The following is an 18,909-nucleotide window of genomic DNA, read 5'->3' as shown; positions in this document are numbered from 1 at the left end:
GTCATTTGTCTTGTTACATTTCTATGATCAATTTTCTCTTTTTAGATAAAAAATATTTTCATCAAAATCGTTTATCGGAACTGTCTGCATAATGCAAAGACCGACCTGTGTATAACTTGTACATCCAAGGTCCTTTTTTTTTTCCACAATAGAGGTCAGCTAATCTGTGTATTTGAAATTATTAAACATTCGTACAGAAGGTGTGAAAATCGACTGGGGGGGGGGGGGGGGGGGGGGGGGGGGGGGGGGGGGCAATATGAAATATGACAAAAGAGGTGTTTATATCTTTTGTCTCTAGTTTTAAAATTGAGGCAAATGCAACAATCTAATTAAGATTGGATGTTAGATCCACTCGCATATCTGTTGATCATTACTGTAGTAAGTCATTGTTTGTTTTATCTATTCATTTATATGATTTATTTCTCAATCTATTTCAATCATATTTTGATTGTTTCCTTTTTGTTTTGTATTTTCCCTTCTTATCCAAGGTGACAGGTTCTTATCGACTGGCTAATTCTATATCTAGATGCATCCCTCCTCCCGCCTGAGAATATGTTCCAGTCTTACGAAAAATTTTAAAGTCACTATATCTGTTGTCATACACGTATGTAAAAATGTATAGGTTTATTCCAGATCTGTTTTTGAAAAGAGGCCCGGAAATACAAATTGCACACATGTTTTAACGGCACTCAGATTGAATGTACAAAACTAGCGATGCAGACGCGACTTTTTCAATGAATTTAATACAGCAATGAATAAATAAAGTTGAATAATAAATACTCCATGACGATACAATTTATACATCTTGTTGAAATTAACCCCAGGACGAAACAAATAATGCCGGGAAAAAATCAAAGTGTGCAAGTCATGCCTAGCGTTTCGTGCAGACCGTTCACAACCCTCCCCCCACCCAAGAATATTTCAATCTTTCCTGAAGAAAAATTTCTTTAAAACCATTTTATCTGTTTTCATTCACGTACACATGTATATAAAATGTGTAGGTTAATTCAACATCTGTCTTTGGGAAGAGGCCGGGAATATACAAATTGCAAAAGTATTCTAATGACACTCAGAATGAATGTACAAAAATAGCAAAACAGACGCGACCATTTCATATTCAGTTTCAATGAATTTAATAGAGCAATGAATCAATAATATTTGATTAATCAATATTCCGTGGTGGTATAATTTTTCTTTTATCTGAAATGAAATAAAAAAGAATTCACTTGTTTTCCTTCCAACGTGTTCATAATATATTGATCTAATAAGCAAAAATGAAATTTACCGCGTCGTACATGAGCAATCATTTCAAAATGAATCATTATCATTTCTTTCGCCTCAACCTTTTTTTAATATCTAGAATACTGCAATTCTATTGAAACTATTTGATCCAAGTAATACCGAAAAAATCAAAGCATGCAGGCCATGCCTACTGTTTCGTGCAGATCGTTCACAAAGCGTGCAAGCCTTGCCTACAAAGTGGTCAGCGTTTTGTGCAAACCGTTCACCGTTCCGTGCAGACCGTTCAGCGTTTCGTGCAAACCGTTCATCATTTCGTGCAAACCGTTCACCGTTCCGTGCAAGAATCGTTTCGTACCGTTCTGTGCAAGTGGTGTAGTAGTATGCTTCAGGGTCTGTAGATTCACCCTTATCCATCTGTCTCTCTGTCTGTCCATCCTTCCGCAACACCCAGTTTTCCAGACTTTTTTTTTCTAAACGCCTTGAGATATTGAATTGATTTTTTGTCTGCAGGTGTATATTGATAAGTTTACAGATCTACTTTGAGTTTTATTCCGGTTTGTTGATTTTTGATGGAGTTGTGCTCTTTAACTTAGAAAAATTACTGTTCTGACCAGTTTTCCAGGCTTTTATTCCAGTGCTTTCCAAGGTCTTCTGGTACTTATTGGACATTTGGTCCAGTAATGGTCGAGATATTACTTTAACCAGACCAAAATTTTATATGCAAATTAATCCTCTATTGTGGCCCACCCTACCCTTGGGGGCCATGGTTTTGACAAACTTGAATTTACACTATATCAGGCAGCTTAAAATTTCATGTAAATTTGAACTTTCTGGCCCAGTGGTTCTTGAGAAGAAGATTTTTAAAGATGTTCCCTATATATTGCCATGTAAACCTTTAATCCTTATTGTCACCCTACCCCCGGGGGCCATGATTTTAACAAAATGTCAGGAAGCTTTCATGTAAATTTGAACTTTCTGGCCCAGAATGACATCGGCGACGTACTTTATTAGCCCAAGCATTTCACTTCAGATTCATCAGTGAAGTAAACTTTTCCAACTCGTGTTCAACACCAGTGTTATGAAATACACAGTTTTTTAAAATTCGAGCAATTAGTGTAACTCAAATGCAAATTGTTCAATCAAACGTGCCCATGTTGTTCAAGTACTTCTTGATCAGAGTATAGTTTAAAGGCATAGGGTCTCTCTTTTATCTCAAAAATGACATCACAATATTTTGCAAGAAGAACTCCAAAAAAACAAATTTGTAGTATTAATTATGAGTTATCTATAGCTGCATCGCTTTGAAATTGAAGTCATTTTGACGTTTTAGCTCTATATAAAATTTTTGTCTGGAGGGCATTATATTAAACTGGTACCCCGCTGATTGGTGGCTACGCAAAAACATAAGAGATGCGAAATCAACAGGGTACCAGTTTAGGCAAATGAGAACAGTCAATTATTTTGTAATTACTATCATTATCCAATGTGTTTGTAAACATTTTGAAGAACTTTTGTGATTTTCTAGTTATGATCTGAAATTTCGCCACCTTTTTGGAACATGCAAAATTTCACTAATATCTTAGACCCTATGCCTTTAAACGCTTTATTTACGTGTTATTTATTACCTAATTCAAACGCTTCAAAGACGTCTGTAGTTTCACGGGATATTGCTCAATTGTATTATCACCCTCTCGGGGGAATTGAAGATGATTGCAAGTTTGTTAAATATTTGAGTTAAACGTAAACACCTTTTCTGTTTGCAATGACTAAAGAACAGAATAAATTTTGGGACATGCTGCTAAAAATTGAAAGTTTATCTAATCATGTATTTCATTGGGAGTAAAAATTATCGGACACTTGGTCCGGCCAACAACTGATATTGATCGGACCAAAACAAAAATTACCGGATATTTGCCAATGTCCGACGGACCTTCGGAATCACTGTTTTTCTAAATGCCTTGAGATATGGAATTAATTTCTTTAAGCAGGTGTATATTGATGAGTTACAGATCGATTTAAGCAGGTGTATATTGATGAGTTACAGAACGATTTAAGCAGGTGTATATTGATGAGTTACAGATCGATTTAAGCAGGTGTATATTGATGAGTTACAAAACGATTTAAGCAGGTGTATATTGATGATCGAGTTACAGATCGATTTAAGCAGGTGTATATTGATGAGTTACAGATCGATTTAAGCAGGTGTATATTGATGAGTTACAGATCAATTTAAGCAGGTGTATATTAATAAGTTACAGATCGATTTAAGCAGGTGTATATTGATGAGTTACGGAATGAGTTTGATTATTGTTTTGGTTTGTTGATTTTTGATGGAATTGTGCCCCTTTAAATTAACTTAGAAAAATTACTGTTGCAACCAGTTTTCCAGGCTTTTTTTCTAAACACCTTGAGATATTGAACTGATTTTTTGTATGTAGATGTATATTGATTGGTTACAGATCATGAATGAGTTTTGTTCATGTTTGATGGAGTTGTTTCCCGTTAACTTAAAAAATTACTGTTGTGACCATTTTTCTGGCCTTTTTCTCTAAAGGTCTTGAGATATTGAACTGATTTTTCGTATGCAGATGTATATTGGTGAGTTACAGATTGAGTTTGAATTTTGTTCCGGTTCATTGATTTTTGTTGGAGTTGTGCTCTTTAATAGAGAAAAATTAATGTAGGCCTATATATTTTAATATGGCTATTAAACATATTTATATAAAAGGATTGTTGTTGAATTACTCATTGTACTAAATGTGTGTAACATACAATCTGAATATCTTATTCAATGCTATACTTTGATGGATTTCCTACATTTGACTTTAATGCAGGTGGGGGCATTCATGTCGTGCCGACACATCTAGTATTGAAGTCACCAAAATAAACTATTAATGTTCTATGAAGTCCAGGAAGTCATAGCAGAGGGTATTTTTAACATTTTTGCTAAAGCTCTCAGTGTCTCAGTTTCAGTATAAGATCAATTGGCAGTTGTTTACTATGGTTATATATAAGGGATGTTCTGGAAATGATATGTTATTAGGTCTCCCACACAAAGTTTGGAGACTTATTGCTTTTCCTCTGTTATTAATATTCTTCTGCTTCTTTTTCACACCAAAAACTGTCTCTAGCCTTTTTCCGTAATCTGTTGATGAAAGTACAGGATTAATTGTATCTTGTTAAATGTCCCTCAAGAGAATTTTTCACTCATATGGAGACGTCACTAATACCGCGGTGAAAGACTTCAAATTTAGGCTTATGCTTGGCGCTTACGGCCATTGAGCAGTGAGGGTTCTTTAGTGTGCCACACCTACTGTGACACGGGACATCCGCTTTTAAGGTCATCTCTGAGGACCTGTGACATTAACATCTGATGCCGATATCAAGCATTTGGTGATGGAACTGTCATTACCTGTTTTAATGACTTAGGTCTGTCATGGTCTGGATTTGAACCCTGACCTTCTGCATGCGGGGGCAAACGCTCTACGTCTAGACCACCACGGCAGTTGTGAAAGTACATATGTAGAAATGTTTTTGTATGAAAGTACACATAGAAATGTTTTTGTTTTCAGATTGAAGGGGGTTAGAGTACATTTTGGGGGAGGGTGGGTCATATGGGGATGGGGTCTAACATAGAACAAAATTAGTATCAAGGTCATGTGACTCCAGAGACCTTGACCTTGAACATATAAAAACAGCTATAACTTTAGAACCAGAATTGATAGAGATATGGGATTTTTAGAAATGATAAGAGGATACAAACTAGTATCAGTGTTCGAAATTAACCATAGACCGAGTCTTGTCAAATGACACCGGTCTATGCCAATTGTAATTGGGATAGACCAAGCTGTTGTCTATGCCGATTTTCTAGGTTTAAAGCAATAGAGTTATCCCAAAAGTCAACATCTGATAAATGTTATGAGGAAAGGAGGACATTGTTATGGAAATGGAAAGATGCTTTCTAAGTACATTAGAAGGAAATAACAATGTTATTCTTTTTTCAATGTTGCGGTCTATGCCAATTCGATGAGGTCTATGTCATCTTGTTTTGGCATAGACCCGTGGTCTACACCAAGTTTTAAACCAATTTCGAACACTGCTAGTATAAAGGTCAAATGACTTCTGTGACCCTGACCTCTGATTATGATCATAAAAAACTTGGATTATGTTAGAATCGAAACCTATAGAAACATGAAATCTTCAGAAATGCTAAAAGGGTTTTGTGATCTACAAACTGGTATCTCCAGTGCCCTTGATCACAAACTAGTATTAAGGTCAAGTGATTCCAGTGACCTTGACCACTTACCTTGAACATAATTACTGATATAACTTCAGAGCCAGGCTTATATGTCTAAAAAAAAAAGCATGAGTTGAAATAAGTCTGCTCAATTCAGAGAAAACTGAAATTTGAGACATTTTTGAGAAATCCAAGCCAGGTCTAATAGGGACATGGGATCTTCAAAAATGATGAGAGGATGTTAATTGGGACCTACAGACTATGATTAAGGTCAAGTGACGCCAGTTTTACTAAAGAAACAGAGATTTTTTGAAAATTGATGTCTTTGTGATCTAAATTAAAAAAAAGAAGAAGAAATTAGAATTGGCATGGATTTTGTATAAGGTATTTGTGAAAAATCCACTATTTAACAACCGGTAATTTTTTGGGAGACTTCATAATCAGCAGATTTTAATTATATCTTGTTTAAATTAATATTACATATTTTAGGCGTGAGGACATGAAATTTAATACACCATGAAATATGTATTACAATGCTGTAGTGTACTGGTGATCTGTTTGTCAATGTGGACACATAGTGGACAGGTGAAAAGATTTTAATTGTTCATTCCAGTGTCAGTGCCAATATTTATATGACTTCAAGCAATGCCAGATAATTGCTTCTATCTCGATCCATATTAATGTGTTGATTTATCTGCTATCTGAGGTACATGCACATTGTGTTATTGCTTTTAGAGTGGCTGGTAGATCATGGGTGTGGAATTATTGAAGCAATTGGATATATATTTGAAAAAATATAGCTCAAAAATAAACATGATAATTCTAACATGATAACTCTGAAAAACACCATTCATATAGGTATTTATGTTTTGGTGGTAATGTATTTAAATTTCAGTTTTAATTTTGGGATTTGTAGGGCACCTTTCAAAGCTTTCTGATCCATTGGATTGTTAATGAATTTGATCATTCATACATGTATACTGAATTACTTTATTAACACATATATTATGTACCTCTGTATTAAGCCATATGGGGTTCAAGGGATAGCATAGATATTTTCACTTGGATTGTTAAGCATTCATATGCAGCTTATGAATTGAATGGATGATCAGATTAAATGTCTGCTGTTTATGCCGTCTGCTGCAGTTTATGGTCAGACTCACTTTACAGAGTCCAATGATTTTGCAACACTTTTGACATCACTTATTTCACGTCTGAAATTATGACCCTGACTATAGCCCCTACAGAATAGAATTATCTGGCTTGAGATTTAAATATTGACTGTTACAGGGACACTGTATGGGGAGTGTTGACAGGGCAGGGTACTGATAACCTGACAGGCCTTGTGATGCATGAAGTCAAAGAAATAGAAACCTGGGTTCTACGACTTCTGAGTGCACCAGTCCCAGTCCCAGGAAAAACCAGAGTGGAGGTAGGTTTCTATGAAATCATTGCTATAGTCATCTGTAGTTGTACCAATTCATTTTATTTTTACTTAAACAAGAAATATAACTCACGTGTAATTATGCAAATTTGATATGCCTATAGATACTTCACACAAAACCTGCAATCTAGGTTTAGATACAGTAAAATTTGGTTACAGCGAATTCCAGGGGACGTCCTGCGAATTTTACTCCATTATATCTACTATTTAAAGCTGCCTGGTCCGATTTTTAACAAATTTTGTCCACCTTGTATAAACACTGTTAAATTATAGCATGCACTAGCTGTGTACATATTTATAAAGCTGTACAGTACGACATGTCATACATTGTTTCTCCTGGTTTAACCAGAATTATTTTGTTTTAAATTGGTGTTTACAAACAACTGTCACTTGCCCATTTCTAATGCAAATCAAGTGACAGTCTTATTTCCAGTTCAGACTTCCAGAAGTAAGATCATCAGTGGTCTTATCTGTGTAAAGCTGTGCATTTTGTTACTACAATACTGTGCCATAGGTGTTTCACATTTTTGTGTAAGAGTAATGAAAATATCGAATACCTCTTAGTAATTCCTAAATATCTTAGTTGTTTTACACTGTTTCAAACCTAAATTTAGATACATGTACAGGTGACTCTCGATGGCTCGAACTTCGATCTCTCGAAGTTCTCGGTCTCTCGAAGTGAAATCATGGTCCCGATTTTTTTCTCTATATAAGAAAGCAAATTTACTATCGATCTCTCGAACGTTCGATCTCTCGAAGTGAAGTTAAGTCCCGTAAAACACATTTCATTGTTTTTCACTCTCGATCTCTCGAAGTGGTGGTAGCGTATACCCACCGTTACCCAAGCGTGTAATAATTTCCGCTTGGGCCTTACCTGGATTTTGTTGAATGCTGGAGGTGTAATTAGGTGTTTACATAGTTGAAACATCGCCCGTGCTTCTTTGTGGAGGTGACACACTTGAGTATGTAATTGGCTAATTGGTCAGTTTACACCCTGTACTGGTGTTTTGTGTCGTGATGATTAAAATTATATAGAATCCGACTATGAATAAAATCTATAATTTGTTTTGACTTGACAACGAGAGAGTGAGTTTTATACATAATTTAGAGATCTGCAGACTGTTAAATTTCTCAAGTTTGTTCTTTGTGTAAAGTTACTCTAAACATCGTTTTACTCATTCGTTAGAATTTTTGCTTTGGGTAAAGCGATATAACATTGTGCTATGTTTAGTTTGCGATAGTAAAGCGTCATCGGAACTTGGTTTTGTATGCCTATCTAAGCATGATTAAAGAACAAATAAATACATAAGCTTTGAAATGTTTTTATTAATGCAAAATAAGGTTTTTTTATTTTGATATCAAAGTACCTGACGAATATGAAGGAAAACATGTCAAAACGATATCATATGATCTTGTTGGTATACATTTCCGGTTACTGTAAAATCTGAACCATACCGGCGGACCTTCAATTTCCGAATTTCGATCTCTCAAACTCTCGATTTCTTGAAGTTTTATCAAGGTCCCTTGAACTTTGAGTTATCAAGAGTCACCTGCATCTTAGTCAATCATGTACGTCATGTTGGGATTCCCCTCATCCGCATGGAGTTATTTATAGACGCATAGCAGACATGGTTTCAAATCAGTGGGAAATAAAACCAGTCCAGACTATGTTGAATGATTTTTAATTTTACAGGACATTTGATCTGGTGAACAATCCAACTTTACCAGACTGAAAGTAATTTTACTAGACCAAAATTTCAAATGTGCAAAATGTCTTTATTGACTGAAATAATATCTGTCCCTGATTTACCTAGCATATATTTCAATCCAAAGATGTTTATTTTGAAAAAAGGAAGTAGTATACTACCGGGAAAAATATTGGACATTTGATCCGGAATTATTCAAAATTTTACTGGACCGACCCATTTTTTACAGTATATGTCCGACTAATTTTGCATAGGCCATATGTTTGAACAACGAAGAAAGAAAAAAAGTTGATATAGCAGAATTAACTGGATACGATCCATCTATAAACCAGACTCCATGCTTTAATTATCATTTGAATCGATAACGATATGCATGTGCAGGAGGAACTTCACCATGAGCGGGAAATGTTTTTATGTGTTCTCGCTATATTTACTGTTTTCTTTTAAATGCAAATGTTTTCAAGCATGTAATTAAGGGAAAGATAATAACTTTTAAGCTAATTCAGCTGTGTTAAAGTAATTCTGAAAAAAAAAATAACAGATGAACATTAGGCTATACAGTTTTAATTATCATTACCATAAAGAACAAGTTCTTAGTACATTCTTTTATCATTGACAGAAAATTTCTCTTTTAAGGAGAGAATTATCAGAAATTATTGAAACCTTAAAGTTTACAGCTTACAACTGTGCATTGTTTTGTTTGTGTTATTTTGAAATCAGCTGAATCAATGATAAGATCCTGATCAAATCAAACTTACCATATATATATAAGAAAAGTTTATTTTGTGTATCTAACAGTGAAACAAATTATAATCTGTGCATGAACTTGACTCATATTTGATAAAAGTGAACGTTTTTTCTGTTTTGGTTAGTTTTTTAGGTCACCTGAGTCATTCAGGTGACTTATTGCTATCAGTTTTCATCTGTCGTCGTGCATCATTTATTGTTAGTTGCATGTCCTTTGTGCTTTGGTTGTAAACTTCTGAACATTTCAGCTTCTTCTCTGCAATGGCTGAAGCAATTTCAACCAAATTTAGTATGTAACATCTATGGGTCATGGGGAACAAAAATTGTGAATTTCATAGTCTCTGCCACCCTTGGCCCTTCAAAACTCTTTACTCCTTGACATCAAGCAGTCAAACAATTAGCACTTTGCCAAAACTGAAATTCATGACCCCTGGGTGCAGAGTTCATGCCCCAGGAAGGAGCCAAGTTGGTCATATACAGGTATTAAGAATGCAATATATCGTAGAAAACCTTCTTTACGTCTGGGCATCAAGGGGCGCAAAATATTTGCATGATCATAATGAGCATTGAACCCTCTACCAAAAACTGTGAAATTCATGACCCCTGGGTTCAGACCCTTGGGTGGGACTAAGTTGGTCATATATTAAAAATGCGTTTTATCTTAGAAAATGCATTTTATCTTAGAAAATGCGTTTTATCTTAGAAAATCTTCTTTACTCTTGGACACTAAGGAGGCAAAAATATTTACATGATTATACCCTCTACCAAAATTGTGAAATTTACATTTTGCTGTGGTGTGATAACCCCAGGGTTCAGGTACAGGGGTGGGGCAGGATTGGTCGTATTATGTATTGAAATGCAATAAAAAATCTTCTTTACTGCTGGACATCAAGGAGACAAACTGATTTTGATGAGAAGTGTGAATTTATTGACCCAATGGGTTTAGGCCCCAGGGTGGGGCTTATTTGATCATAAATGTATATTAAAGATGCATTATGTTTACAAATTGTCTATATTTCTGGACATCTAGCTAACACCCAGACTGTTTGTATGATTATGATATTGCATGCAATGAACCCTCTTTGCTCTACCAAACTTTGAAATTCATGGAACCTGGATTGAGACCCTGGTTTTGGAAAAGTTTATCACATATTAAAAATGCATAGTATTTCATTGAAAATCTTCTATATCTGTGAATGTGTCCAGCTGGAAAGCTGTTTTCATTTTTATATAAATGAAAAACTGGCCCTTTACCGAAACGTTGAAATCCATGTCCCATGGTTAAGTAGTAACATCTGGTCCCAGGATAGGACTTAATATATGATATGTTTACAAACAAAGGCACCAGGCTCGCTTGAATTTTTTTTACCTCTAGTATATATGATAAAGATATATACTAGTAATAAAAGATTTTCAAGTGAGCTTGGTGTCTGATGCACAGTGGAACCTCATCTATCTGTCAAATCATTCTGATAAGTGAAATGTCTGGATACTGTAAGTTGGTTTAATTCCACGTTGTTAAAATTTCACGATTTGTTACAAGGGTACCAATCGCGTTGGTTTTATTTTCACGCTATAGGATTATCTACTTTTTAAATTTCGCGCCCTCACTCTCTGTGATATGTCCACTGTATCACTGAAATGACTCCCAGGCTGCAACTAGTAGTATCAATTGCTGAGTAAAATTCACAAGAAACTTACATTTTGTGTGTTCATTTAATGAGTTAATTTTCAAGGTAGCCTTTGGAAAGTTAACATGTCTATTTCAAACTGGGTGGAAACGGAAAGCTTGCGATAAAACCCCCAAATTCTATTTATCAACACGCGTTTAAATCTGAATTCCAGACATACTATGGAAACGAAATCAAAACTTCTCTAGAAAAAGGTGTCGGCATTGAGGATGTTGAAATCGACTTGCGGTTGTCGAAAATAAAACCGATCCACGCTAAATGGTTTGTGAGAGCCACTGGATCAAGACAAGGAACTAATAATAAGGGCTTTTGAAAAATCCGGTATATACATGTAATAACAATGTGCAAATTCAATGCGACCTGCAGTGTAAAAGCAGTTAATAGTATACAAGTACATGTATCATCTATGCGTTCATATGTTAAATGATGTAACTATTCAATGCTTTCTTTTTTCAGCTGATCATAGTATCCAGTTTAAAAAAATAAAATAAAACAGAGTTATCTCACTTTGTTTTTAATTATAGCCGCATTCAAATATTTTACTTCATTATTCACTATGGGTTTAATTTTGCGGAAAAAAGATCAATCGTGAACATAGTGAAATTAAAACCACCGTGATTAATTCCCAATCTACAGTATCTGGATTGCCTGATTTTCACTATACACCATTAAGAAATAGATTTCATTTTTGAAAATACATGAGGGCATGAACTGTGATACTTCACGCCAGCATACTTCAAGTGAAGTGCGCTAACACTACATGAAAAGTATGTGGGCATAAAGCATTTCTGTTCATACCCTCATGTATTTTCAAAAATGAAATTTATTTTTATGTTTACATTTTACTTTCTTTTCTGTTGGAATTCCCAGCTGTTAAAATAATTGTACATATGTACTATATTTATCAAGATTCATATGCACATAGTTCACATTCATGATGAAATTTCTATTATTTGAGTTCGTAAAGATATCGAAAACAGAAACATTTGGAATGTAAATATATGAACTTTCATACCAATGGCAATAAATAAGAATGCAGCATTAATATGTTTTTATATTGAATACTGTAATATACATGCATCAGAACTACTAAGATAAGCATTAATACTAAAATCTAACATTAAGCAGTATTACATAACACAATTTAACAATATATTTGAAACTACTAAGATTAATTCTTATACACTGTATGCATGTGCTGTGCAATTGTATTATGTAATAGTGCTTAGTGTTCAAATTTGGTAATGTTCATTTTATCACAATGATAAATGCCAACTTACACTCTCCTGGTTGGCAGGGTAAACATGGTAGCTAGTGAAATGTAAGTGATGATTTACAGTGGATGCAGCGCTGTTGGTATGGCCGCTATAGTTTAATTGTCCAAGCTAATTTCTAATGAGTGAACACCTCCAAGCCAAATGATAAGCAATCAAATCTGATACTGCTTTGAATTTACCCAAGCAAGCTGTCATTTGGGCTCCCTCTTGAGTTAAATGCTCATCCTGCTAAAATTGACATGTGCACTTAAGTTAATCATCTCAAGCCACATCACATTAGTGATAGTATGAAATGGATGCTTTCATATGAATACATGTAGGATTCTAGTGTCATAGAATTACAAGTTCAAGGTACATGTAATACAATTCTGATTTGTATGCAAAATATTGTGCATAGAGAATGATCAGTATGAAACGCTGGAGTCAGGTCTATAAATAGCAACATGTCAACCAATATTAGGCCGAAATAACATGTGTTTCCTATTTCACTCCCCTAAAAATTAGGTAGGGTAGGTAGATAAAACATTTTATTTTATTCAAAGCATTTTATTCGAAATCTTAGTCTTTGATACACTGTGAATACAGGTCTGAATACATTACAAATACTTTTCAAACATTTTGAAGAGCAATAGTAGTCAAAATGTAAATCAGAGAAACTCGGACTCGAAAAGAAAAATATTCCTGTTTGAAAATTGTGAATTTTTATTTTATTCATACATATTGGCAATAAAGTATTTAGGGTCAGCAGCAAAAATTTACAAATGATAGGCATATCCTCATGACTGTACTGCAGTTGTAAACAATAGATGTATAAAATTCAATACAGAACTACTTGATAAATATATTACATCTATTTTAAAGGCTGGGAATTATAACGGAAATGAAAGTAGAATGTATAAAAATAAGAAATAAATTTCATTTTTGAAAATACACGAGGGTATGAACTGCAACACTTCACGCTGGCATACTTTTCATGACGCGCTAATGCACTTATTTCTGTTTCAAATGTGCACATGCAGGTTAGTATGTCGAAGGTCGCTATAATACCAGATAAGTTTTATTTATCAATCTTCTATTACAAAGTATAAAATGGAGAAGTATAAAAAGTACACAGGTAACACAATGGTTTTGATAAAGAGCAAAAAATGTGCCTGCTCAGGTGACTATTAAGGCCCATGGACCTCTTTTTTAAAATTTTTAATATATATGTAAATAAAACGAAACATTGCAATGGAGTCTGAATTGATTTATTGACATTTATATGTAACAAATCTGTCACGCCAGTGAGTGAGGCCTGGGTAATGAAACCAATCAATTACATGCTAGGAGACATAGTAGGAGACAATAAACAAAACATGAGTTACCAAATGCTATTCATAAACCAACCATGGCCACAATTTCATCCAAGATGAATGAACTTTTCTCTTTATCATTGGTTGACGCTGGCAGGTCTGCATCTGTTTTACTTGTCTCATCATTATCAGTGTTCTCACTTTTAACTTCTTTAACAGTCACTGTATCTCCCTCCTTGCCACTTGATTTCAAACCAAGTCTTGTCGGAAATTTCATTTAGGTGAAAGATTTTTGACCAAATCAATCTTTAATTCTTGAATATTTTTGCTCACGGTGTGTTGAAATTGAATTTGGAACCTCATATACTTCCTTTCAATTGATATATTAAAGCCTTTTTGATATCGCTTATATGTTTTGTTAACAATGGTGTGTTTATGCATTTTACAAATTTCCTAATGCACAATTTTTCAGCAGTGTGTGCTGGGCATGGTTTTGAAAGATGTTCAAAGTTTTAAATGGGTATATAGGAATTTTGTTGTTGAAATCTTCATCACCAGAATGGCAGAGTTTGACTGGTAGAATTAATACATGTAAATAAATATCCTCATGTAGTGTAGATTCGGTGTTCTTCATTCCATTACCCTGGAACAAGGGCGGGTCCACAGGAGGAGCAGGATGTAATCATCTGTAATGACAGTTATATGTATATCATTCATACTGTAACACAATAAGATTTTACTTCCTAAAAATTTCTTTTTTCTTACCACAGAAGCATTCCCAGGGCTTTGATATGTCACAATATAAACTTTGAAAAACATGCATGTAACAGCATGAAATAGAGCACATGAGGCTATATAGGGGCGTTGGTCAAATATTTATTGGGTTAGTAAAGAGGAGAGGTGCAGGATAAAAGATTTTACTCACAAGCATATGATGAAGATATAGATTATATATCTTAATTAAACTGAATTATGATGCAGGCTGTCCAGCGGCCCTAAAATTCTTAATTATTTTTAGTTTTGCTAAAATTCCTAAAAATATGTTGAATTCAAGAGGAAATCCTACAAAGGCCCTAATTTTTCATGACAATTCCTTATTTTTTTTTCACCTTGCTACTCTAGCAATTTTGAAAATGTATTCAAAATAAGTGTATAAACGTAGTTTTCAGATCTTTCAGATCCGTATGTCAAGCTTGTTTTAAATTGGTTGTGACTGTGACAAAGATGTTACTACAGTGGAACCCCGTTATTACGTTCCCCCTTTATTACGTTAGTCCACATATTACGTTGGAATTTCAAAGCACAAAACCATTTCTTAACAAACCTATATAAAATAGACCTCGTTATTACGTTGTCCTAAAATGCCGGGACTCGGTATTACGTTGTAAATATTCCGACAAAAACGTAATAAACCCCTAATTATTCAATAGTGATTCTCAAAATAATAAGCCATTCACACCTTGACTGCCTGAGGCAGTCACCACGTAAATGTCCTGGTCTGTTTGGGGATTAGAGACGCTTGACTGATCACACTTCGATAGATCTAGCGACATCAATACAGGTGAATACCCCGTATAGAAGCCAGTGATAAACAATTAAATAATGTTTATTTAGAAATTGTACTCTATGAAATTTACTTCATTTTTCATATTTTGATAATCAAAGAAATAATTTCTCAACCACCTGCATGTTCAGCATAGTGTGATTACCTTCACTATTAAAACTCTATTCACGGACAGCTTTGGTACCAAACAAGAAAGACAAAATTTATCGTAGCAATGTTACAACCGCTTGGGTAACTGCTTGGACATAGGTGACTAAAGGTGTTCAATTAAAAAAATTGTTCGTTGTTTGGACATGCAGCTTGGGTGTTCGTAAATCTCGTCCATACATACACCAATCTATCGGCCGATTTGTGCACGGCATTTACCTCAGTGAATATTTTAGAATCCCTTGATGGGCACGTGATTTTAGTGCCATCATTTAGCGGTATAAATGAAACCTTCGTACATCATTATATATTTTTTTATGTGGATTGCGCTTAAATTGTTCTCCGTGCATGTTTATCGTTGGTGAGAAGTGTGCAAGTGTTAGGTATCGAGTGCGTTTTGTGTTTATAGTTTTGTTGTTTTTTGGGTGGAATTTTTTTATTGTGTTGTGTATTGTGTAATTAGAGAACTTAATAAAAACGATGTTTTGTTATTTTTCAATATGAATGTTGAATACGAACCGGAACGAGTTATTGAGAGAAATTTACATGAACGCATTGTTTTAAAGTTGAACAAAATGGCGGTCCAAACGAATGCAGAAAAAGCAACGTTTATCAAAACATCCTTATGTATCCTACACTGAAATAAAGAAAAGGGATAAGAACATGAAGAATTACGGACATTAAAGATAAGATGTAAATAAAACAAAGTATCATAGTCTTTTAAACAAAGAAACAGTAAAGATATATTCACACACCCCTTCACGGAGTACCAACGGACGATATACAATTTCCAAATGATATTTTTAACGGATTTAACTGGGAACGTTTATTACGTTGCCCCCGCTATTACGTTATTTTATCGTGACAAAATGGAAAACGTAATAACGGGGTTCCACTGTATAAGGTTATAACCAATAACAGCTGGGACAATGGAACCCTGGAAGATGCCCTTCCTGCACTTCAGTATTTTTAGGTCACCTGAATCACTCAGGTGGCCTATTGCCATTGGTCTTCGTGTATCATGTGTCGTCCGTTAACAATTTTACGTTTTTAACTTCTTTTTGAAAACTACAAATCCAATTGTTACAATTTTTGGTGTGAAGCATCACTAGGGTAATAGGAATATAAATTGTGAAATTTATGACCTTACCACCCCTGGGCCTCATGGGCAGGGCCAAATATGTTATAAAAAAGTCCATATTTTCAAAAATCTTCTCTGAGAGAAAAACCAAATTTATGGATATGATGTCCATGAAGCCCTCTACTTAAATTGTGAAATCCATGACCCCTGGGTCAGAGGTTCAGGCCCTACGGCAGGGCCATTGTGACCATATAGTGAACATGTATTGAATCTTCTTCTCTATTCTCATATATGCTTGAGAAAAACTAAATGCATGGTTATGATGTCTATGAAGCCCTCTATCAAAATTGCAAAATTCATGTCCCCTGGGTCAGGGGGCCCCAGAGTGGGGCCAATATGGTCATATAGTGAAAATATATCAAATCTTAGAAAATCTTCTCTACTCCCATATATATTTGAGAAAAACTTATAAATGCATGATTATGATTTCCATGAAGCTTTCTACGTAAATTGTGTAATTCATGGCTCTTGGGCTATAGGGCCAATATGGCCACATAATAAAGATCTATAAATTTAAAATCTATTAATTTTTCTCTACTTTCACAGTCATAGGAGATAAATTAAATGCATGGACTATTGGTATGATGCCCGTAATGTCCTCCTCTTAAATTAAATTGTGGAATTAGGGGGGGGGATGTCAAAATAATTTTATATGTTTCAAACTTCCAGTTTCCTTTTTTAGCTCTTCTGAGCCAAAGGCTCAAAGAGCTAATCATATGGCGTGCAGTGTGTGGTGTGCGTCAACTTTTTGGAAAAAGGGCTATATCTCAAGAACCCCTTGGCCAATATTTGTCACAGGGTATCCTTGGCCCAAGGGCTTTCATTTGTACGAAAACTAGGGTTGTGACCCTTTAACAAGGGGAGATAATTAGGAAAATGCAAACAAAAGTAGTGGTTGCTAAAAAATCTTCTTCTCAAGAACCACTGGGCAAATTATCACCAGACTTATGCATAAGGATGAAGATAGGTTGTAGATAAAAAATTGTTCTAGGCATCATCCTGGGGCAAAGGGTGTGGTCTCAAGGTCACTTCAAAGTTGACCTTAAATTTTGTTTTGTTAAAACTCTGATGTTTTGCTTAGTATAAGGACTAGGATCATCAAATTTTGTCAGTTGATGCATCTTAGGACCTAATATCATGTTGTCTCAAAAGTAGGTCATGGTGACCTACTTTTTGAATTTCGCAGGTAATTATTATTAAATGGATTTTGATGCATATCTTGGACACTTTTGAGCCTATGATCATCAAAAGTTGTGAGTTGATGGATAATGGGACGTTGAACTGCGTCATGTGAAAAGTATGTCACCATGACCTACTTTCTGAATTTTATGGCTAATCATTTATGAATACATTTTAGGTTGTTATTTCAGATACCGAGAGGTTTAGAATCATCAAACCTTGTAAGTTGATGCATCTAGAGGCCTCAAAACATATTTATAAAAAAAGTAGGTCACAGTGACCTACTTTTTGAAATTTGCAAACATTCAAATTTTACATTTTTAATTTTAGATGCATATTTTGGACACTATGAAAGCTAGGATCATCAAACTTTGTCAGTTGATGCATCTTGAGTTTTCATAGTTTGTTGACCAAAAAGTAGGTTATCGCGACCTACTTTTGGAATTTGACGGCTATATTTTAATATTTCAGATACTATTTGACTTACAATCATCAAACTTTGTCAGTTGATGGGTCTTGAGTCTTCAGAGTGTGTCGACGAAAAAGTAGGTCACTGTGACCTACTTTTGGAATTTGACATTTATATAGGTCTGAATATTTCAGATACTATTTGACTTCAATGATCAAACTTTGTCAGTTGATGCATCTTGAGTCTTTGGAGTGTGTCAACCAAAAAGTAGGTCACTGTGGCCTTCTTTTGGAATTTGACGGCTATATTTGAATACTATATATTCAGGGTTCGTAAGGTCCTTGAATCCTTGAAAAGTCATGGAATTTTAATTTGAAAATTAAAGGCCTTGAAAAGTCATGGAAATCAGTATTGTTGCCAAAAGTCCTTGAATAGTCCTGGGAAATTATATAAATGGCAAATTATTTTTTATTAGGTGTTAAAATCATCAATCATCGATCTTTTGTTTGTCTCCCAGTGTTGTTTTTCTAAGTCAAACCATTGTGGTAATATTTATTAAACTATATACATTACATAGATTTTAAGTATGGTGCCGAACTCAATATCGTCTACTTCGCCCTGTCGTTGTCTCAACACTCTCTTCTCAACTGGTTCCCTGACGGCATTACTCATCTGTCTTCTATTTATAGTAATAATCAGGTCGTACGTCAGTCCTGTCGGTCGGATAGCTAAACCTACTACACCATTGTAAACAAGGAACCAGTTAATGTTTAGCATGGTTTCCTTTTTAGTATGTAAAGAATGAAACCAATTATGTTCTTTTATTTGATGAA

At 34.7% G+C, this 18,909-nt stretch overlaps 1 protein-coding gene across 11 annotated transcripts in view; it reads left to right on the top strand.

Annotated features, from left to right (window-relative positions):
* LOC125648398 (MAP kinase-activating death domain protein-like) overlaps window positions 1–18,909 on the top strand; it is a 112,021-nt gene that overhangs the window by 6,749 nt on the left and 86,363 nt on the right. For all 11 annotated transcript variants that reach the window (XR_008795805.1, XM_048875456.2, XM_048875457.2 and 8 more), the window contains exon 3: window positions 6,770–6,911. Coding sequence is in view for 10 of the 11 variants with exons in the window: in XM_048875456.2 (XP_048731413.1) it covers window positions 6,770–6,911 (142 nt within the window). In the remaining variant the exon portion in view is untranslated. The remainder of the gene's footprint in view (window positions 1–6,769; window positions 6,912–18,909) is intronic.

This window comes from Ostrea edulis, chromosome 6 (genome assembly GCF_947568905.1).
Source record: "Ostrea edulis chromosome 6, xbOstEdul1.1, whole genome shotgun sequence".
NCBI classification, from domain to species: domain Eukaryota; kingdom Metazoa; phylum Mollusca; class Bivalvia; order Ostreida; family Ostreidae; genus Ostrea; species Ostrea edulis.
The sequence above is the reverse complement of the archived record's forward strand: the minus strand, read 5'-3'. Positions and strand labels throughout refer to the sequence as shown.